The sequence below is a fragment of the Argiope bruennichi genome, chromosome 6 (assembly GCF_947563725.1).
Source record: "Argiope bruennichi chromosome 6, qqArgBrue1.1, whole genome shotgun sequence".
Taxonomy (NCBI): Eukaryota; Metazoa; Arthropoda; class Arachnida; order Araneae; family Araneidae; genus Argiope; species Argiope bruennichi.
In genome coordinates, this window is record NC_079156.1 from 4,611,104 (window position 1) to 4,634,883 (window position 23,780).

The window sequence follows — 23,780 nt, forward strand, 5'->3', positions numbered from 1 at the left end:
TTTAACATTATCCAATTCCACTTATTTCGGGGGGGGGGGGGGGGGGGGGAGAGTACCCAGGATTATACGTAATTTTTTCCAAAGAGGATGAAATGAGGGCAAGAAGATTAAATTTGTGTGCTTTGTTCTTAACTTTGGAATATATACAAAATTATTTTTACATCATTTTAAATTTTAAAAGTAATCATTTTAATAACCTCAAATTCATTGCCATATAAATTTTCTACAATTTTTAAAAATTTCAGTTTTATTTGAATAAAGTTGTATCCCTTCTATTTTTATGAAATATAAAAATTACTTCATTAATCTATCTATCAAAAGAGAGCTTTTACTAATGTTATCTATTTTTTTCACAGTTTCATTATTGCTTTCATTATGAAAATAAAAAAAATTTTCTTCATGTGCATGCAAAATTTACCATTTAATATTAAAATTGCAGCAATTTTTCTTTCTTTTTTTAAAAAATTTTTTTGAGAAAACTTTTGTCTGATAATTTTGTTTATTATTATAATTATAATTATTATTTCAATGATAATAAATAATACTTTATTCAATTATTATTATTTCAATGATAATATTAACTGCGTGACATATCACTCGGTTAAAATATTTTTCCTTCATTTAGTTTAAGTTCTTGAATAAAATTTTAGTCTATATCAATCATAAGTTAAGAGTTATATATATTTTAAACCAACTAACTTAAAAACCATAATATTTAAAATGCATTAACAAGCTTCTCTTGTTTTTTTTATCTATAATTTTTTTACTCTTCTTCAATTTCATAATATCTAAAGATAAATTTTTTAAAATTCTTTTTGCTGTTAACCACTGTTGCCATATCATTCAGCTCAAAGTCGTAGTACTGTGTTTTCAATTATTTAAACTAAATTTTAAAAATTGAAAGTAATGCTCCTGAAATAGAATGGATATAAGTCACTCAAAGTGTATCAGTCAGTGACTGTAATGTGGTCTTCTCATAACCCATAGTAAAGCAAAAAATATAGTGAGTATCTAATTGTAAATAAATCTCTGTATGCATGTATGACTATACTGATGTTCTGGCTTAATATAGAAGTTTAAATATTCTTTAGAAAACATTTCCTATTTACTCACCAGAAGTTTCATCATCAGTTATTCGCATCTCTCTTGCAAGGGAACTTTCAGATGATAAATCCAAATGGGAATCCCTGTCAATACAACATATATTGATCATCAAATTCAATTGTAAAATTTACAATATGTTGTTTTAAATTCTTTTTTGAGACTTTATTCACTAACATTTAATTTCTCTAGTATTTCCCCATAAAGCCTTAAAAACTACATTTTGAAAAAGATCAACTTAAAAGGATAAAACTTGACTAGCCCTTAAAATATTTTCATATAAATATATTTCACAATTTTTTCACCTTTAATTGATGTTTGACTAACATATGTAACCCCAAAAATCTGCACTCACAATTGGCTATCAAGAGGAAACAATTCATCATATCATGCATGCAAGGATACATACATACAGCCTTAGTTGCAAGTAAACAACTAATGAAACATATAAATAGTTACCCTATATCATCCAGATAAGACCACCAATTCCCTCTCTTTTGTTGATTATAAGAGAGGTCAAAGAATGAATTTCTGCTGCATGTAACTCGTTCCTCAGAGTTGTCATTCAAACAATTCGTTGCAACCTCAGCATCAATTTCTGGAAGAGGTTCTCGCCAATATTGAAAATAATTGAAGGCACTTTCATTATCATTATTTACTTTGAGCTCAACAGATTCTTTTGAATCAGCATCTAGAGTAACATCCTTTGATATAATATTTGATTCCTGAGCAGTTGAAATTGAATTACTAGAAATATCATTGCAATCCATACGATGATCACAAATGGAATGTTGGGTTGAGAATTCCCCATAATTCTTGAGGGTACCATTTTCTCTAACGGAATTGCTACATGCAATCAGGGGTATTGCTTCACAGTTCACAGAACCCGAGAGTGCTGCAGATGAATCAACAATTGAACTCAACAAGGCAGATTTTTCATCTGGCTTCATATGTTGCACAACTTCCTGATCAAAGTCCATTCTTAATTTTACATCACCATTTATGTCAGTGTGGTTGAAAGCACCATTTATAACTTCATCACAGGTAAGCACAGCCTTTGACCATAAATTTTTAAACTCGTCTTCTTCATCTGTTAATTTTTGACTCAAGCAATCATCATACTTTGTTGTATTATTAACTTCATGACTGTTTTCACCATTCTGCACATTGTTCCTTGACTCAGAAGTCCAACTATCACCTAAATATACATTTTCAGTCAATTGTTTGGAATCACAGTGCAAGTTGCTACTACTAGAATCACCTGAAGCTTGCATTTCGTCACTATCTGTCACAGCTGTTTCTATCACAGAGCAATTGTTACCTACATGGCACGCTATATCTGGAACAACAGCAGCAGAATTTGTGCCAATACTGCACGCAGGAACTATGCTATCACAACATTTGGAAGAATTAGTCCTGTTTAAACTAATACTACTATCATCACTACATAAGTTATTTGACTCTTTTATCTGACCATTCCTTAAAGTTTCATTGACTGAATTTGTGCTGGATTCTTGTGTTGAAGATTGCAATATTGAACTTGCAGCATCTACTACAGTTAAAATACCATCTTTACTATAATACAAGCCAGTTCTATCAGGATCAGCAAAAGTAGAAATAAAAGCCCCAAGAGCTTGATATGCTGTTAAACGAACCTAAAAAATGAGAAGATTTAATCAAATATAAAAAAAATTGCAACAGTAACAAAATTTAGTTTTATACATTTTCAATAAATAAACAAAAAAATATATTTCAAAATTCTTTTACACAAGGAATTCAACAATCTTAGACTTTGATGCTTATAAAATATCCTTCACAACATAAAATATTAAATAATGTAAAGAACAAGATTATTCATTTAGCGACATTCATAACCATGAATTTCTATTTTTCTCGTATTATTGCTTGTAACATTTCAGTTACATAAGTAATAAAATTTTCTAAATTGCCACAAAGCAACTCAATGACAACTTTAGCACTTTCTATATTTCTGCATTGGTGTTATGCAGCATTTTCTCAAACCGCATTACAATAGAAATTTATATCTGGCCAGTGAAGGTTTATCGAAAACAATTTAAACATATTTCTAGATAACGAAGATAAGAAAATTAATACAATATTGTCAGAAAGGTATACCAAGAATGATTAAGTTCTTACAAAATAAACAACTTACCCATCGACTCGTATCAGTCAGAAGATTCATGTAAAGAGGAGCAAGCTCATTATTTCGCATTTCTTTGGACACGCAACAAGATACTGCCATGAAATTCTCTGTGCAGGCTTTTCGAACACACCAAGCACTATCCTTACAAAGTTGGAAAAATTTAGGCAGCTAAAAAGAACACATAACAAAACATTAAGCACAAGTTTCCAAGTTGCATGAAAACTAGTTTTATTTACAGACAGAATGAATTATGCCATGATGATGTATAAAACATTAATTAATTTCTTACAAGAATTTCCTCCGTTGTCTCCTTCCCGACAGCAGTGCAGACATCGCCAAATGTTGAAGCACACGCCTATTGAAAATTGTAATTAATGAAAAATAAAAACAAATTAAAACACTGAAAATATTTTTTTTAAAACACAACTATACAATTTCGTCAAAAGAAAATTTAACTTTTATCATCAAAATCTAACCAACAAAAAATCCTTAGCATTCCTATCATTCGTTCAAGCAACTACAGTATTTTATCATTTAACAGAATTTTGGTGATTTACTTCTTTCAATCTGGAAGCACTCCAAACAAATTAAAACATTTCTTTAAAATAACACCACCAAGTTCTGAGGGAGGGGAGGATTTCTCTTGCACACTCACAAAATATTTTTGTTTCCAAAACTTAGTAGAAATTTCAGGATGGCCATCATTTCTGCAATTTGAATTTCTGACTTACCCTGGATATTTTCAGGTTTTTAAAGAATTTACCCAAACTTTTTTCAGATGTATCTAATATCTTAAAAATAAAGTTGCTTTATTTTCTTATCTTTATTTATTGCTCAATGTATGTGAAAAATTTTTCTACTCATTTAACTAAAATCAATGCAAAATAAAATTCAACAATTAAAACAACATAAAAAACATTTTCTATTATTGAATTACAGATAAGCTTCAATTATGTAAAAAATTATTTCCCCACCTCCACCCCTTTTTGCATATATATTAACCAACAGTGGGAGATGCTTGCCCATCTAAACCGACTTTATCGTATTTCAAAATGATTCATTTCCTTCCAGTGGGTTCTTACCTATGCATACTGTTTAGCAACACATGTATCAGAACTGAACAATAATTCTACAAACAGGGAAAAAAAAAAAATCAAATTAAGAAAAATTATCAAATGAAAATTGCATTAACTTTTATCCCACCAACTGTAGTAAATAATTAGCTTCATACTGGCTGAAAGCTTAACCCATAATAAACAGAAATACGTGGAGAATTAGATATCATAAATTTTGTATAGATATTACATAAAAGAAACAAATGCTTTAGAGGTGTAAAATTAAAGAAAAAAAAAAAAAAAACATGAATGAATTTTGCAAATATTTGCGGCATGCAGTTTCCTATACATCAACATGTATCAGAAAAGTAATCCCTTTTTCTTAGAACGTTAAAATATCCCTTTTTAAAAATCCTTTGCAAAAAAGTGTACCTATGTGCAAACAAATACATTTGTGTCTAATATTAATTTTAAATTATAGAACATTTTATTGAATGCATGGGGAATTTTAAACAAACACAAATACAAAAAAAAAAAAAAAAAAAAAAAAAAGTTGAAGACAATATTAAAATTAACATCCATTTCACAGCGTCTATATGAAGAACATAGTATACATATTTATAATGCCTGAAAATAAGCTAAAAAGTTCTAAGAAAATATTAGCAATGACGTTTGGTATTTCCCAATTCAACCAAACGACTTGGAGAAGTAGAAATACATCTATTCGCTAATTATTTCAAGCTCATGCTCAGAGGGGGGGGGGGGGCTATACTTATATAAAACTCAATGTGTGTGTGTGTCTGTTGGCGCTCTACAGGCCAGACCATTCGACCTACAGCTACCAAATTTGGCACATGTATACCTCGGAGGTCAGGAATGTGCACCTGGGATCCCTTTTTTTAAAAATTTTTAATTAGAATTTAAGTTATTAATTAAAAACTAACTTTCCAGCCAAAAAAATCTTTTTATTTCCCCACTGCAAAATGAGAAAGGCCTCAGTTTTTTTGTTTTTTTTCCCCCACGCTAAAGAGGATATACTTAAGAAATTTTCAGCAGATTATTTCAAAGGATTGTTTATTTTCCAAATGTTTCATGCATTTAAAATGAAACATTTTTAATTAATCTATCTTTCAGATTCATTCTGAAGTACTTCTAAATTCTAATAAAACAGAATAAAGGAAATTAAAAATTTCTAATCTGCACAGCATTACCCCAACTGGAGAAGAAAATTCACGCATTTGTGTTACCCTAACTGGCATTGAAAATTCACGCATGCACATTGAGTTCTGATTGTTGACAACTATTTTCAATGGATACAGACTTGGTTTTGAAGGTTTAATATGTTTTCAACAGATTATCTCAAACGATTCTGTTTATTATTTTAGTGTTTGATGCATTCAAAACTAAACATTGGTAATTAATCGATCTGTTCATTATGAGTCTGAGAAAATTTTGTTGAAAACTTTTTGAGATACTTACTATATAAATGAAGAAAAATATTCTTTACTGCCCATAAGGTTTAAATACTCAGCGACTCTGTTTCTTGTACTCATATTTAAAAAAAAAATGCTTTGTTTAAGTAAAAAAAAAAAAATATTAATTGCAGTTTTATTATTTCCACTTTAATTTAAAGTATAAATTCTACAGGAGCTAACAGAAAATTAGAGATACATATTATGTTATGGCTGAAGGCCTTTATAATAGTATGAGTGAATTATATGACTATTAAAATTTGAAATTTTAAAACATTTTAATTAAGAAGCAATTAAAATGGGAGTTCCATAAAATATTTATTTATTAAAATTTTATTTTGCATTAAGATTGGCAAACCAGCTGAAGCAAGAGATTAAACATAATCTTCCAATTCCACCATAGCTCTAAATGTTAATTTAACCAACCAACCACTTAAGCTGTTTGGATTAATGCTAAACCTAGCCTCAAATACAAGTTCATCTAAAAATGATGAATTAACACATATCAAACTATTACCACAATGTCATAAATAATGGAAGAAAACAATTTAAAGGAATAAATTTTTTTAGATAATTCTATAGAATATAAAAGAAAGGCAAATATTAATCTGGTAAATAAACACACAACAGCCAGAACATTTTGAATCAGAATCCATTATAATCTAGATGCACGAGAGCTCTTCAGAATTTAAGAACTTCCCAAAAAGGTCCGATAATGTTACACATCCGAAATTTCAAGTCCCTCAGATATTTAAATATAAATCTTCCTTAATCTAGAATTTGCGCAAAAACACAGAAGGCCTCTATTATGAAAAAATATCAGAGAACTGCCATGTACAATGAGAATTACCAATTTTAAAAAGATTTCCAGTTTCAAAATAATTTTCCCAGACTATTACAGATCTGAAATTCCTTGGTTTCCTAAGTCAGCTGGCCACCAGGAATTTACACATTCCATTTCAATAGTACAGCCATAAAAACAAAGTATACTACAATATAAATATCATGATTTGAAAACAAAATACTCACACCATGCATGTCTAACACAATTCCTTTGCTAGCCAATTTCACTGCACAAGTTCAATAGCTCCTTATCTTTATTAAACTGAGTATTTATTTTTCAATTAATCCTATTCATATAAAATATCCGCACTGGTATTGCAATATTTTATACACTTTCAGGTTTCCTTCAAATTGTGGCCAAAAAATAACCTCTAAGCATACAGATAGGTGTGTATATATATATAAAATTGGTCAAAAGAAAGTTGAACTTTTTTAAACAACATAAAATATAATTCTTTACATGATTCAGTGTTTTCTCAAACAGAAGTATATCAAACTTTTAATGGTGTAGAAACCATTAGCAGTAGAAACCATGTATATAAACTTTTGTCAAAAAGAAATTCTAATTGAAAGAGGTAGGAAGCATACTAATATCAAGATAATCCAAATGATTTAAAAAATTTTTCCTCTAAAGAGTGCTCAACAAACCTTTTCTATTCTCAGTAATCCTACTAAATTCAGATATTTCAAAGGCACTTACGTGAAACTCCAACAAAAACGTTTTTGCAAAATGCCCCCCCCCCCCTTTTGCTAAAAATACATAAAATGCAATTTAGAAAAAAAATTACTTAACATAATTTAATAAATATAATGATTGGAGGTATGGATGCAAACTATGCTATTATCTGCTGTACATTTTCTTGGCATTAAACTGCACATTATTTCTCTTGTCAATTATTTTTGTTATACTTCAACGGCAACTATATGAACTTTTATGACGGCAACTATACAGATGAGGTAAACTGAATTAAAATTAACTGAGGTTTAGCAATAAGAAATTTCTATTATTATTTATTGACATTCAAAACTCTTAATTCTGCACTATTAAATTTAAATTTTTTGATGAATGTCGCAAGACAACTCAATCATATTTCCTTCTCTCGTAATTATATTAAGAAAAATTGAATTATAAATGTTAAGCAATATTAAAAAAAAGAGAAACAAAAGAGCATTAATAATAATTTTTTTAAAAAATGCTTACTTTTCGTATACAATTTGACTGCTCTTGAATTAAATTAAAAAGTGGCTCGAGGAATAACTCTTCTGTTTCCTTCTTCCCCATCTGAGATACCAACTTGCTCATTAACTGAAATGTAAAAGAAATACAATCAGATACTTCAACACAACCTAAGATGTAACATAAAATATAATATTGAATGTGATGGGCAGAGATGAAGTCGAGAAAAGCATGTTCCTGCTCATCAAAGCTGGCTGTGATATGACTCTATTGCACAGCATACCACAACTTCAGTTTTGACGGCAGACCCAAGCATTACTTCTTGACGGCAGGGTCACCCTTCTCCGCTCATCAAAGCTGGCTGTGATATGGCATATATTGAAACATAAACACACCCACTTTGTGAGAGAAGAAAAGCCAACACTTGGAAAGCTGAAAAGCATCGCAAAACAAATTTAGGTACTATAAATCCTACAAAATGAAACATGCGTTTTATAACTGCCAACCAAATTCCAAAGAGAGACCACTAACATTTTTATACCTCCCTCTTTATACCTCCAAATTATCAAGATTTCAAAACTGATTTGAACAGAGCATAAAACTCCTTATTTAAAAATATACAGGTATAACTTTAACACACAGTTTCGCCCTTCCAGATCAACTATTCCTTATTTTACACCTATTTTAACATGCATATGTAATTTAATACATAAATCTACCAAAGCAAAGCAATTATTGATTTACAAATAGGAACATAAAAAAAATTCTTACATAAAAGAAAAATCCAGCTCATCTTGGCACTTGTTGATGTTCACACCCATCAGAACATCAAGATGGCTGTGATATGATTAGTAACAAACAAACCACAGCCAGCTTGACGATCAGAAGAATGTGCGTCTTGCACAGAGATCTTGCTCCAGTTCTTCCATATCAGATTCTGATGATTTCAAGGCAGTTTAACGCGTCAAAGATAGCTGTGATATGAAATTGCTACAACACACTTCACAGCCACTTTGACGTGTTAACCAACCAAAAAAGTCGTCAAGTACACAATCTTCAGAAATTGATGAGGTTGATGATCTTTCCGTCAAAGACAAGGTAGTGAGATGAAAGATCGAACATCTCACTACCCATGTCTTTCACAGAAAAACAACAAAATACATAAAATGATCCATTTTTGTCATCCATTTCGATATTGCAAAACATCAAAAGCAACAGTGGACAAAATGCTAAAAGAGACCATTTAACTTAACCATGAAATAAGAAACTGGTGTAAATCTAAGAATTAATTCATGCAACTCAGAATAAGCTATTAACTCATAACATTTCCCTTGGCACTTGAATTACATTACAGTATATATATTACCGATTAGCCCGCATCTAAAATATAAACTTCAAAGGGTTGCCACTGAAATCTGGAAAAAAAAAATTCCCTGATTTTTCTCCCTATATATATATATTCAAGGCAAGAGAAAATGTGCAAATAACTCATGTGCTAGTCATAATATATGATTTCAACGACAATTCATCAAGGCACAATTTATATATTGGGGAGAGAGTGTATATTATCTCATGCTTTTTCATTGCAAATCGCACAAAATTAAGGAAAATAAAATACAAAACATCTTTGTTAAGATGATACAAATCATTTAATAATTACTTAACAAACAAATAGAAAACATTATAAAGCAAGATTACTTTTTCTTATTTATTCATTTTTGCAGATTTATATATTCAGACATGAATTTCTGCAGATTTTTCAGCCATCAATTTCATGAGGTAATCCTTAACAAATAAAGTAAGTCATTTTTGTGTGACCTAACATACATTTTTTAAATAATTCACTTTCAGTGAAAAAATGTAAGAATATTTCCAATATATCACTGAATGCATGAAAAGATGAATGTAATTCAACTAGTTTTAATGCCTCTAAAAAATTCAGCTTTAAATAATTGTTTGTGCACTAAACAGTTCGAAATCGGTTTATTTTCGTATATTTGATGTTTTCGGATTTGACATGTCATCTTTTAACGTGTTCCTTTTAGATATCAAGTTCAACATCAATGACGACTCTTTGGAAGTGGCAGATGGTCTTGTAAATTTTCCTCTTTTGACATAACTAGTAAGTACCTGTTTTCCCATTTATTTTCCAACAAAGCAAGCAGTCTGCAATTTTGTGAAACTTTTCGAATGCATCCAACAATTTTTTTTTTTTTTATCAGTCCAGTTTGTATTAAATATGGATTTTGAGCAGCTCATAGTTTTAAAAAATCCCTTAATCTACTTCGAATATGATCCCAGTTTCTCAAATAATTAACCCTTCAATAAATTAAAGTATGGTAGACTAAATACTACCAGCTACTACTACCACAGACTAAATGTTCCCGCCAAAGAAATGTATCTTGCAAATCAAAACTGGATTGATCCATACAGAAATAAAGAAAGAGAGAGAGTAGGTAAGAGTTGAGTTTTTTCATTACACAATCATGAATGATATTGTTTCATTTTTAGAAATTATGACTGTGATCCTTTATTCTTGCAATCATTAGAGATCGCACTTTTATATAGATGAAAAAAAAAATAATAATTAAGAAACTTAAAATTCCCTGTATTTTTCCATTTTCATAAAAGTTTACAAAATTTCCCGTTTTTTTAAATGATTTATAAATTCCCTGTATTTTCCAGGTTTTCATGATAGTGTGGCAACCATGCTTTAATCTACCTTTGGCTTCATCTGAGTTGATTGTTCAAAACCAGAATTGCTTAGAATTTTAAGCAAAGTGACATTCATTAATGGTTTAATTACATAAGATAGATTTCATTACTTATAAAATTAAAATGAATATCGCCGAGAAAGTAAATGAAAATCTTCAGAAATTACATATAAATTGCAGCCATAAAATGTGTAATAAGCAAAACCATAATGAAATAAACATGCAGGAACAAAAGCTATTGGTCACTGCAAAAAATGGCATTTTCAACTAGAATTTAAAACATGAGAGTTTACTTACCACAATAGATTCTGTTCTCAAGTCTTCCTGGTGTATGCTGTCTGTGAAGTGCAAAACCAAAGGACACACTTTTTCAACCACTATTTCTGCAAGAATACAAATTCCATATTCAAATTGCAATGTTCACAAAAGTTAAACATCTGTCATGTCCTTCTAATAAATATTTTCAGTTTGCAATTCACAAGAACAATTTACATTAACAGCTCATTTCAGAATACCAGTTAGCTCTGAGCTGCATCAATAAAAAATGCATCTATTTAGACTAAGATGCTAACAGAAGTTTAGGTAAATGCAAAAAGATTCACAAAAAAACACCACCATGCAGTATTTATGATAACTCTAATTTATGGTACCTATGAATAAAAATTGGAAACATAGTAAACATTTGAAATATAACAATTTAAAACAACCCTAATCCTATATTTCAATAATTTATATCAAGCTGCAAGGTGAGAAATGGATGAAAAAATTAAGCACTTTTTAAGTACCTTAGCAAAATAAATAAAAATGAGCACTTGCACACATGCATGGATTGGTGCATGTATAAAAGTATTTTCTATGAGCAAGGCTTTTTTCTACTTCATAAAAAGTTATAATTTTTATATAAAAATTTAATATCCATTTATAAAATTCTGAATTGTTTTTTTTTTTAATTTTAATCCTTAGCAAAAAAAAAAAAAAAAAAAAAAAAAAAACCTTTCATATTTTAATCAAAATAATCTAATATGGTATGAGACTTCTAAAAAAATAGTAATAACCTTGTTTAGAGAATGAATACAGCCTCATTGCTTATTTAGATATGTTATATTATTTTTAGGCAATAATTAACAGAAATAAATATTGAAAATTTGAAGTAAGATCTAACTGAATAGAATCAAGATACCTGAAGATTAAACTAATTGGTAAACTGGACATAAGCTGGGTTTGCAAAATGATTTTCAAAAAACAGTGAGTGGAAAATGCATATGTTAATTATATAAAAGAACTATAATCAATCATTATATAAAGAACTATAATTAAAATGATTCAAAATTCATCCTCCTCTATCATTCAAAAAGTAATTTCCTACTAAATTTTACATCCCTAATTTCAGTGATTTAAGCCGTGTTTCGCTCAGTCAATCGGGTAAACCATTACATATTGAGAAAGATTTTACTGGGAAACCCAAAAAATTGTGTAAGGGTTACAAAAAGAGGGGGTTGGAGCTTCTAAAAAAACGATATAATTTGAATAATAAAGATTTTTTGAAACATTTTCTATATCTCAAATTTTAATTACTAGGCCTATCAAAATTAAAAAACAATTAAAAAATTTTTTTTAATAATAAATCAATAAATCATGTTGAAATATGACTAACAAATGCTCTACAAACAAATAATCAAATATATCCCCTCACAGTCTAAAGAAGCTAAAAGAGGAAAGAGATCAAGTAATTTATATAAAATACATCTTTTCCCTTATCAATATTTCACTAAATTATGACAAAACCTTTCCCACTACAGATTTACTTTTAAACATTGAAAATCTGTTCCCGCAAAGAAAATACAAGCTATGTGGTCAGGCAGATCTAACATGACAATGACCCGCCCCCCATTAGAAGAGAAACACAAGCATCTGGATTTAAAAAAAATAATAACATTAGCCTTTAAATAAGGACAAAAGCATTTTGTTAGAACTGTTATGCATCCTGATCATCTATATATTTCAGGTGTGCCTACAGAAAAGCTTCTCCCATGTCTGATGTATCTATTTCTTTTGCATAATATACTTTATTCTTTTCATTGATTGGAGATAATCTGCATACTCTCTTTAAGGATTCATAAGTGTTGAAGTTTTAAGTTACCAGACATAACTAAAATAATTCCTCTAGAACACTAAAGAATCTATTTTGAACACTAAAACAAGAAGTACAAATGTTTGCCAGATTTCGTATTTTGCTCTTTCAGAATAATTATTCCAATATTTCTATATATGGTGGTGCCCATTGGTGAAAAAACAAGGCACGTAAAAAAAAGTTAATTGTGCATTATAGCTTAAACATGTGTTGAAACTCTGGGTCATATCACAGTCACCATACCTTTCATCGGTTTTCTTTCTTGCTATATCCAGTAAACAAGGATTTGACTGTTTTAGATTTCTTGTATTCATAGTCTGCATGAGGGGGGGGGGGATTTCTTTGTATTCGGGAACTCGTACATTTAAGGACTGTTTTTTCTTTTCTTTTTTTTAAATCAAAACTAAGCACTTTAAGGTGCTTAAAAATAGTTTTCAAATTTAAGCCATTTTTCCAATGTTATGTGCCCTGTTTGTACTGGTCTAAACTTAAGGTAATAAATAATACAAAGAAAGCTGGAGCAGGAGTGACATATCAAATACATTCTTGAGAAGAAACTGACACTACTTTCAGGATGAAAATGACAAACAATACAAACCTTTATCTAAAAGCCCCTGCTCCATACAGGATAGTAGGGCAGTATGAGCAGATTTTCGAACCTAAAATAGAGTAAAAAGAAATAAAAGTATTGGTATACAAAATTCATAAAAGAAATAGAAATAATAGATAACTAGTTAAGTTGCCAGCATCCATTACAATAAGAAAATTATTTTCCAATTAGTTAAAAAAAATACTAGATTGATCAAACAAAAAATTAGCCATTCTTAATGGAAAAGGTCAGACAGGCATTAAAAAAAAGTTTAATGAAAGGAATAAACAAAACATACCGCCTTTATTACAACAAAGAGAGGGTTGCAAATAAAACAACATTAATGAAGCATTAAACTAAATAAACATTATAATTTATTAAACATGTATTTACATCAAAAATCTAATGTTCGAGAAACTTAAAAGTCTGCTGTTTAATTTTAAATGTTCAAGTATGATTTGAAAAGTATCATGAGGGAAAAAGAATAAATGCTATAAACATGTTAAGATAAAACATGGATTAAACTTGAATTCAGATATTGAAAAATACTCACCATATTGCTGTCATCTCCCAAATAAGAAATTAACATTGGCACAAGGTATTTATCAATTATGTAGTATAGTTTCACTTCTTTGCAAAATGCAGCTATGTGGGGAAGATGGACCATAAGCTCTGTTCTGACACTAAAATCTGAAGAATATATATATATATATATATATATTAAAAAAAGGGGAAAAAATTAAGCCTTTACAAATTCAAAAAATATTGAATTGGCAAAACTGAAATAACCATCAATGTTCATTTCCATAAATATTATTAAAAGGTAACAAATTTCTCCAATTTTTGAATATTTTTTAAAATGCTCAAACTGATTACAATTTCAATCAAAAGTTTTAAATTTCACACATAAAAAAGAACAATGAACAATTCAGAATCAAGAACTAAAATCGAACCTTACCACTTCACAGAAATTATGTGTTAGGATGTATTTAAAGTAAATATCCTGCATATATTAAACCATGCTTGCCTTAAATAACACAGTATTATAGAATTAAAAATACATATTGTAAGATAAATATTTTTCTACCATTTGCTCTTTTGGAAAATATTTTTTTCACGATTACTTTATTTCATACAAACATGTGTAAAAAACTGCACTCCGCAAGGTTTACTTTGTAGTGAGAGTAATAAGATAGACTAATAAGAGCTAAAAACCTACACCATAAACACTTAACGTTTTCGTGCAAGTTATGTTTCATGAGGATGAAAAATAAAATATATCAGTGGAAACTTTGCTCAAAATACTTTTTAAAGCAATTAAAAATATAAAATAAATTTACACAACAAAATAGAAGGTATAAATAAAAAGATTATATTACACACACACAATTTAGTTAAAGTTTTAATGAATTAAAATGTTCAAAAAAAAATTGCTCCGAGATGCATATTCTTAACCTCTTAAATATACATGTGCTACTTTTGGAAGATCAAACTATCTAGCCTACAGAGTATCAGCACACATACGTTTATCTGTATGATTAATAGAGATTAGTCATTTTCATAATACCCAAATAGGGAGGAGGGGGGGGGGACATCTGCAACTGAAAATTAAATAAAGATAAAGAGTCAAGAGAATTCCTTGAAGATTAGTCATTCATATCAATTTAAGAAATGTTTTTAAAATGTCAAACCATGCAAAAACGACATATTGTTCAAACTTTGTACAAAATGCTATTATTATTAACTACTAATCTATTAACTATAACTAACTACTGTAACTAATCTTTACTACTCTACACAAGATTCAGAAAACCGCGACTTTCGGAAACAATTATACAATGGAAGAAGGGGGGGGGGTTAAAAAACCATACTTGAATTCAAGAAGCTCAAAATAGGCAACGCACTAGCGAAAAACCTGCAATAATTAAAAATGTTATGAAATAAACCATGAATGAATTATGTAAATGAAATGAACTTAATGTAGACCAAGGCAAGACGACAACCAGGGTCTTTTTTCAAGTACCATGCATGAGCTAAGTTTTAAACAGACACTAATAAAATTAAATTAATTTATTGATACCCCCTTCTCATTACAAACAAAATCAACTGATGGACCATGGAGCGATTAAAATAATCGGGGCTTATTATGGGAAATAGGCACTTGCAAATCTGCAAGTTTTAGAGTTAAAAAAAAAAATCAAGACATTCTTAGAATTCTTTTAAAAATAAGAGTTAGAACAACGCAAAACTGATGACAGAGTAGAGAGGACCCAAGACAAATTTCACTTTATAATAGTCACAAATACCGCGATAAGTAACCATACGTCAACCAAGAAATAATAATTTTCACTTACTGAATCTTTTAAATAAAGATTCATTCTTTTCATCAAATCACGGAAGTTCTTTTCAATTTACATAAAATGCTCAAACAACTAAATTTCGAACTATTAAGAATCATTCTTTTGAAAGTAATTGATCGCCGTAATTTTTCGTAGCTACTTTTCGCCCAGTCAAAGAAACTGGTTACAGTACACGAATATGTAGAATACGTCTTCAGCTAAGCAAATTAAATACTCAGATACAATATATCTAGATTTCTTAAAACGCATGTATTGCAATTGGTGTGGGCCACTGCACCACAGCGAAATTTATTTATTATTTTACTACACGTTTTTAATGAAATCGCGTTTCTTTATAACGTTCCAAAAAATAGATCTATTCTTTTATTTTTTGAATTTTCGGCCGCTGTATCGAAATAATTAGAAAACGGGCAAGAAGATTCCAAGAAGTTTAGAACAATTACTATAACTGGTTGGAGAAAACGCAACTCGGCAGAAACGGATGACGACGCATATTTGCATATTCCGAAGTTAGAACACCGACTTACCTGCTGATAGCAGTCGAGAGGGACGGCGACACACAGCACAATTTACATGTTAGCGAGACGAAAAGTGCACGGACATAAGATAGAGTACAGCCATTAGGCATCCACACCAAGTTTAAATAAACAAATACAGAAAAACAACAAAAGAGCCCCGGCACGTTTAAATTTAAAACAAGCGCAGCGAGCTTCGGTCCCATTGGTGCGCAAATGAGTCACCCATGCTATAAGTAGGAACTGGCCCGCCAGCGAGTGGCTGGATTTCCTGGCAAGAATCCGTATTTTGCTTCGGATTTCAAACCAATTGCAGGGTTCCCTTCACAACAAGGGGGAGGGACGGCCTACCAGACAGACAGCAGCTAAATTGGCACGCTCGGTCAAAGGACTTCATTAATGCTACTTGCTTTACTTAGCCAAGCAAGTACCGAAATAGAAATCGTCTGCTTCTGGACAGTTTGGCAAATCGTGAAGACACAATGAGCAAATCAAAATTTTCGCGGCAAAATACCGTAACTCCACAAGAGGCTGGAATGCAGACGGAGGTATTTTGGCATGTGTCGCGACTGCAAACTGACATTTGTCTCTACCAGGTTAACCTTCAAACACTTGCTATCTGAACTGCCACCGCACAACAAAAATTCCGAAAGACTGCAAGAAATACATCTTAAATATGTCTCTCTAACTGATAGCAATACTCAAGCAGATAAGCACTGGATCCACCCGCACAGCTTGAAGAATTTCAATCAATACGGAATAGGCAACATTAAAATTTGCTTTGTAAAATCTCGTAGAAAGTAGATTGCAGACTAAGTATTTTGGTTACTAGAATTCTGATTATCTATAAAATGAAATCTATTCTTAAATTTGAGAAAAGGGATGAAAAACGGGTGCATAATTCTGTTTATCAGAATGAGTATTCAAATGTGGAATAGCCATTCTGATTTCCCGTTTTTGGATAATCACATTTTGATATTTACATTTATAAATATATCAATGTTTTCTATATTAATTCATAATATTTTGCATTAGTTTAATTACGAATATTTAAACTATCAGATTATCTAGATATTTCAGAAGAAGGGAACATAAAAATGCAATTCCACAAAGTAGGAAACGGCTTATACAAAAAGATGCATTAGAAAAGAAATACTAAACAAGAAAATAGTAAGCAAAATTATCAATTTTCCAATGTGCCGAAAAAAGTTAAACGTAAGAACAAAACAAATTGCATATATTTTTAATAATAAGCTGGCCAAAATAATTCCGTTCTTCTGTAGTTTTTCCTGAGATCATATTCTAAACATCCAAGTGTCATTTCAACAGATGTGTGTAAAATTTGGTCAACAATATGTGTATCGAAAACATACGGTGATACAAAATCACTGCATAAAGTCGAAAGCATATGAAGAAGCAATTTCTCAAAGGAGGTAGGTCGTGGCAGATGTTTTCCTGAAAACCAAACTGAACTGTTTAACCTCTGTTATTAAAAAAAAAAAAAGATCGTATAGGATATCCGGCAAACCCCTGGCCCTCACGCGACAAGGGAAGGACTTCTTAAGAAATCCGCAAGCAAAAAATAATTACGCATACGTTAGAAACTTAGGGGAGGGAAGAGGGCACGTGCGAGGCACGTTCTTCCACGGGAATCACGCTTCTGCAAACGAACATCTGCGTTTCAACCCCCATCCCTCCCACCTCCGGAAGTTTCTGCAGAGGGAAAATAGGAGCATAACTTTCCTATCTGTACAGAATTGACTAAAAGATATTTTTAATATAATATGGGAAGGAGAAAGTCATTTTATCTGATGCGAGTTGAGACGCGCTTGATGCTAATGATTTTACTTATTCCAAACTTAGAGGGAGATCGAAAACATTTTTTTTTATCGAATTGACAATAAAAAACGGCTTCGAAAGGAATTCCAATTTATTAATTGCAATTACTACAGATGAATTACAAAATTACTTGAAACTCATATTATTAACCAGCACCATAGCGGATTCTTTGAATCCTTCCCCATAAATCTGAAAACACCAGAACAAGCGATTCTATATCATCATGATACAAACTCATTCTATTTTTCACGATAAAAAGTTTAACAATCGGGACAAAGACTTTTCCATATTACCAATATATTCGAACTTCAGTTCATTCTTTACCAATATTTTCTGCTCTTTTCAAACATCAACTCCTCATATCGCTAAAAATGCCAACCTTTCAAAGATTATAAAGAATCTCTATGCGCGTTTTTTCCGAAGAATGTAAAAACACGACGACGTCAATTAATAGTACTTTTATTATTCATTAGCCACCTTTGGTAATCAACCGGTTCGCCGGGATGAATGGCCGCTCACATTTTCAATTAAATATTTTATGTCACTTTCATCTTAATGGCTTCAAATATTTTTAAAACCACAAATTTTCATCATTCAATAACTTGGAAAATAAGGACTCTATTATTATATAAGCCTTGCATTCTTCTATTCCAGTCATTTTCAATCATCTCCTCTGAAATCTGATCTTCTATCAATTCATAAAAGTTTATATTCTATATATAATTCTGAATTTCTATAACTATTCTTTTTAGACTGAATTGGGAAAATCTAAATGAATACAAAAACTTTTATTCAACATTTAAAAAATTTTGAATAGAAAATAGAATAATCCAAGAATGAAGTCTTGCATGCATTGCAGAATATACAATATCTAAATGGGCTATTCTATTAAAGTAAGTGACTACGTATGAAATGGAATTTTTTACAAAAATGTTAGAAAATAGCAATATTTTGAAAGGATTTGCTTAAAATTTTCGAAATAGCTTAAGAAATAGTTCATGAAGTTCCAGAATTATAAAAAATAATCCGTATTTCTATCCATTCTGTCAATTTAAAAGTTTAAATGATAAATAATATGATTCTTCCAAACATTGTAAAGCACGAAAGCAACTATAAAATATCCCTAAATGAATCATTACTTATTTGTCTAGTATTTATGAGGTTTTTCGTTAAAAAAATTGGAGTTTGAGGGAATGCAAAACAGAATTGAAATGTATGTAAATGCAAACGTAACGGTTTCATACAGAACCCTGTTTAAATATTACTATTCAATTTAAAAAAAAAAAAAAAAAAAAAAAATCCTAATGTGGGGGAGGATCGGCCTTTCAACGTAGTTACCTACCTTAAATTTCTATATTATTAAAGATCTAAATAGCGTCAATAATATTTTTTAGCATTTCGGACAATAAACATATTTCTGAAATCTAAATTGCCTACAGTAAATATAATCCTACGATCAATGAAACGTCGGACTTTTAAATAATAAAATTTTCTAATCTTCAGCGACAAAATCTGATTGAGTTATGAAGCTTTGAATAGCATTCATTTAGCACCATTCGACAACATCATTTTCATTCATTCTGCCATGGGAAAAATCGGCAGGCTATTTGTTGCATTTTCGAGACAGTCAACAGAGAAGTCTAAAATCGCGTGATTTAACAAAATAGTGATATTCCAACTCAAATCAGTTTTTGTCACAAAAGAATTTGATACGAAGAAAAGAAGAGGAAAAATTCAATGTCACAAAAATATATTATTGATAATAAAAATTTAAAATTCAGCAGTGCGTGCTTAAACGAATTTGATCTTTTGTTTCAATAGTAGGACACTAAAATTGGTTTTACGATAATAAAATAGGCAATGATAATGAGAATATGCTAATAAGATAAATCCCTCCCCCTATTTCAGATTATATAATTGAAAAATATGTTGCAATTCTAACACTCCTTTAAAATTTTAATATTTGCTTTGTTCTTTCCCTGTTCCCCCCCCCTCTCTCTTTTCAAATATTTAGCCATTTCAAATGTCTAAAATATATCCCCCGTTTAAATTTATTTAATTGGAGATATTTTTGTTGAAATATTTGATTTTAATTTTATAAAGATTTTTAATGGTTGTTTTTTTTAATCTAAAGTTGCCTGTAATAACACTTTTTAATCAATTTTATAATTTGACTTTCATAATATACCTAAATATTGATAAAATAACTTGAGATATTATTACTATTCAGAAATATAAGTACATTTTTTGCATGTTGGTTATATTTTTGATGAGTCAATATTAATGATGATGTAAACGGAAGCTTTTCTTTGTCCATTGTATTGCAATTCCCTCAGAATTCAAATTTTTTTCTAATACTTAAAATTCTGCAATATGCTTTCAAAAATGCACTTTCCTTCCGTAATACTAAATATTCATACAAACTCAAGAATTACTAATTTTAATTTCTCAAATTTTATGACCAAGCTTCTTCAACTGTAATAATTTTATCTTTAAATTCAAATTGCTTATTTAATTTGGCACCAATACCTTTTTAAAAACTTATATATTTTTTTAAAAAATTATTAAATTTTTTTAACAAAAATTATTATATTTTTAAAGATAATATAAAATATTATTCATATACTGAATTTTTCAAGACAATAAGCTTAAGATTAAGAACAAACAAAATTAGAAGGAAATGCAACTGAAACTCTCTCTATTGGGATAATTTTAACATCACTATATTTTAAATATGGTAGGAAAAATCACTACTATTTTACCATTTAAATGAAAATTATAAACAAGGTAACAATGCTCCTCTTCTCATAAGTCAAAATCTGAAAGACGTTATTTATAATTTATTATTGTAATAAATAAATCGCGATATATTGATTAATCTTGGACGATAGATCGCGAAGATGAAATTCTGTCATCGTGTTGAATCATCATTACAATATTCTATATATTAAAACAATAATAGTAATGATAGTCGATCTCTTGTTTCTTACAAATTTAAGTAAGAATAATAATTAAAAAAAAAAGACACGATTATGGACGTCTTCTAAATTTTTTATCACAAGTGGTGGAATGTTTACATTCGCGGGCGCCGCGTGGCTGTGCTTCACGTTCGCTATGGAGATGCGGTTAAATCATTTTTGAACAATGGCTCTCCATTGAAACGCTCTGCTTATATCTTCTGGATAAGCCGGAAGAAAGCGACTTCTGTAAAATCGTTTTTGTGAGAAAATTTTCATTTTCTGGCAAAAATTCTACTCCCGTAATAAAAAAGATAAATATAATAATACCTTCACTGTCCAAAATTATTAATGTATTAGAAAGTAAATTTTCAAACAATTTTTCCTAAAATATTTTCCTGAAAATGAACTGCTTAAAAATTTCTTAACTTAAGCCTATCAAGAAGTGAAAAATTAAGTAAGAAATTCCACTGTCACGACGTACTAGACAGAAAAAAATACAATCATTTTAACCAGTTAGCGAACTTTTATAACGAAAAATATAATAAATTTGAAAAGAAAAAAGAATGACTTTATGAAGTAAACTAGAAATTCAACTTAAATCAAAATTAATTACATTTACCATTAACAAACGATCAAACTATTAGCAATGACTCATCCAATCTATAATTCGCTATGAACTTAATCCCCAACTTTTTCATGATCCAAATTCTTAACCCATTACCGAATGAAGTCTAAGCAGCGGAATGCACATGCCTATTAGGGACTAAAAGGTTCAGAGGGATTTTACATTCAGCAAAAGCAATTCGATACGAAGAAGAAAAGATGTCGGATATAAGCACTCATTTGCATACACAGGGGAAAGGAAACATCACAATAATTTTTTGGGGGGAAATTAATCTAGGCCACGGTCGTATCCACTTGTTTACTCGCACAAGCAACATCTGCTGAGAGAAATTTCCCGCATAAGTGAAGGTCACTTAGATTGCAGTTTTAAATTCTCGATTCAGCACAGCAACACTGTTGTCTAAAGAAATCGTCTCATCTACCGATGCGCTTAAAACAGTTCAATTAATTGTCATGAATTGAAAACGTTCATATTCCTTACTATTATTTTTATTATTTCTTATACCGATTATTATTTCTTTCATTTATAGTAGCAACCTTAATAAACAGCTTTTCGTGACAGCTTTAGTTGCCAATTTTAAAAATACTTTATATTCACTGAAAATGTCTTTTATTCGAATATAGCCAGGCGTGCAGCAATCTGCAACTATTTTAAATAGAAAAGTGGTTGTATGCCTTACTGTTCTATTCTTGCCTAGACCTAAACACCTCCTTTTGATATCAGCTGGTCTCCAAAATCGCAAAAATTCTCGTAGAAAACTCATTAGAAATTATATTTCCCATTTTATAACTCATGCATATTTGTATTTTATATGCAAAAATATTTTATTTGACACTTTTATTTAACAGCTATATTCAGATGCATTTATTACAATAACTTTTATTTACTACAGTGCATTTAATAAAAACAAAAATACACTTATGTTAGCACACAGGAAAGAAAGAGAAGAAGACTATTTAGGCTTTCAAATCCAGATAGTTTTCAAAAACACATACTAAAAAAATTCAAATTCATGACTTGTGCGCCCGCACGTATTCATTTGGTTGATGTATTCAAATCAATAAGCTGGTGGGAAGAACCAAGCATAAAATCTCCCCAAAATTAAAATAATACGAGAGTATAATTTTAATAATTACAGATTTTTTATAAATATGAACACAAGTATATTTTATTTAAATACACACAAATTTTTAATGTTAACGAGTCTTATGCAAAATCTTTATATCGGGTGATATTTTATTTAAAAAAGAAAAATCTGTTGAATCAAAGTTTTAAAGGAATTCCTTTAACAGAAATGATACATCTGTCCAAACAATTTATAAAAATCTGAGAAAATTAAAAAAAGTCATTAGTTATAAAAGAATTTTCAATTGAAGGGAAGGGGGGGGGGGAACGATACGACGTTTAGTTAAACAATACGAGTGATAATGTAAATATGCTTACAACTTAGAATATGAAGGTATTTATTTTGATAATAATCGTTAAACGTAAGTAAACGTAGCAATTTAACATTTTTTAAAATTTTTTCAATTAAAATTTTCCCCCCAAGTTTTGACGTATTTGCTGAAACCAAACAAACCTAATTACTTAAGAAATTTCGGATGCCAAAATATTGTTTGCCACGGCGACTGTCACAAAAATCTTGCTTTTAGAGTATTTGTGAGAAAAATCGAAGAAATTTGAAGTAGTAGTGCGAATTTCTAAAATTTGGAAAGACTTATGCATTTCAGTTTTTGTAAGCAGTAATAGGTTACAGCGCCTTAAATCTACACTAATGCACTGAAATAAATAAAAATAGATTTAACTTATGAATAATATAAATACTGTAATATAGAAAATAAATACCATTCTATAAAGTTTCATCCAAAAGAAATAAATAGTATTTATATACACATTCAGTTTTTCAAATCTATAAATATTACACACATTTCTGTAATCGGGCAAACGTTTTGTTATTTTATGTTACCAAACTTGAAGAATCCATTTTGTTAAGGTACAGACTGTCCCATTTCCCTTCCGGACACAAATATCATCTATCTCTATTAACACACGAACATTAAAAAAATAAAAATAACGGGGCCCATTCCACCACTCCTTTTTTTTCTTCACAAAGATTCTGAAATATGAGAACATGTAAAACATTCGGCTATAATAATTTACATCATAATATAACATAACCCATGATTCCATGACCAACTGCCTGACATGCGAACTTTTACCTCCATACGTTAGGAG

The 23,780-nt window shown here is 29.9% G+C and overlaps 1 protein-coding gene across 5 annotated transcripts in view; it reads right to left on the reverse strand.

Annotated features, from left to right (window-relative positions):
- Positions 1 to 23,780, reverse strand: part of LOC129973000 (serine/threonine-protein phosphatase 4 regulatory subunit 1-like) — a 125,850-nt gene that overhangs the window by 16,929 nt on the left and 85,141 nt on the right. For 4 of the 5 annotated variants that reach the window (XM_056087335.1, XM_056087336.1, XM_056087339.1 and 1 more), the window contains 8 exons: positions 13,800 to 13,936; positions 13,256 to 13,316; positions 10,824 to 10,909; positions 7,837 to 7,941; positions 3,555 to 3,620; positions 3,275 to 3,433; positions 1,561 to 2,756; positions 1,114 to 1,187 (listed from right to left, as the gene is read on the reverse strand). In XM_056087335.1, the coding sequence (XP_055943310.1) occupies positions 1,114 to 1,187; positions 1,561 to 2,756; positions 3,275 to 3,433; positions 3,555 to 3,620; positions 7,837 to 7,941; positions 10,824 to 10,909; positions 13,256 to 13,316; positions 13,800 to 13,936 (1,884 nt within the window). Of the gene's footprint in view, positions 1 to 1,113; positions 1,188 to 1,560; positions 2,757 to 3,274; positions 3,434 to 3,554; positions 3,621 to 7,836; positions 7,942 to 10,823; positions 10,910 to 13,255; positions 13,317 to 13,799; positions 13,937 to 16,133; positions 16,245 to 23,780 lie in introns of those variants that run through there. The other variant, XM_056087338.1, reaches the window with a different exon arrangement.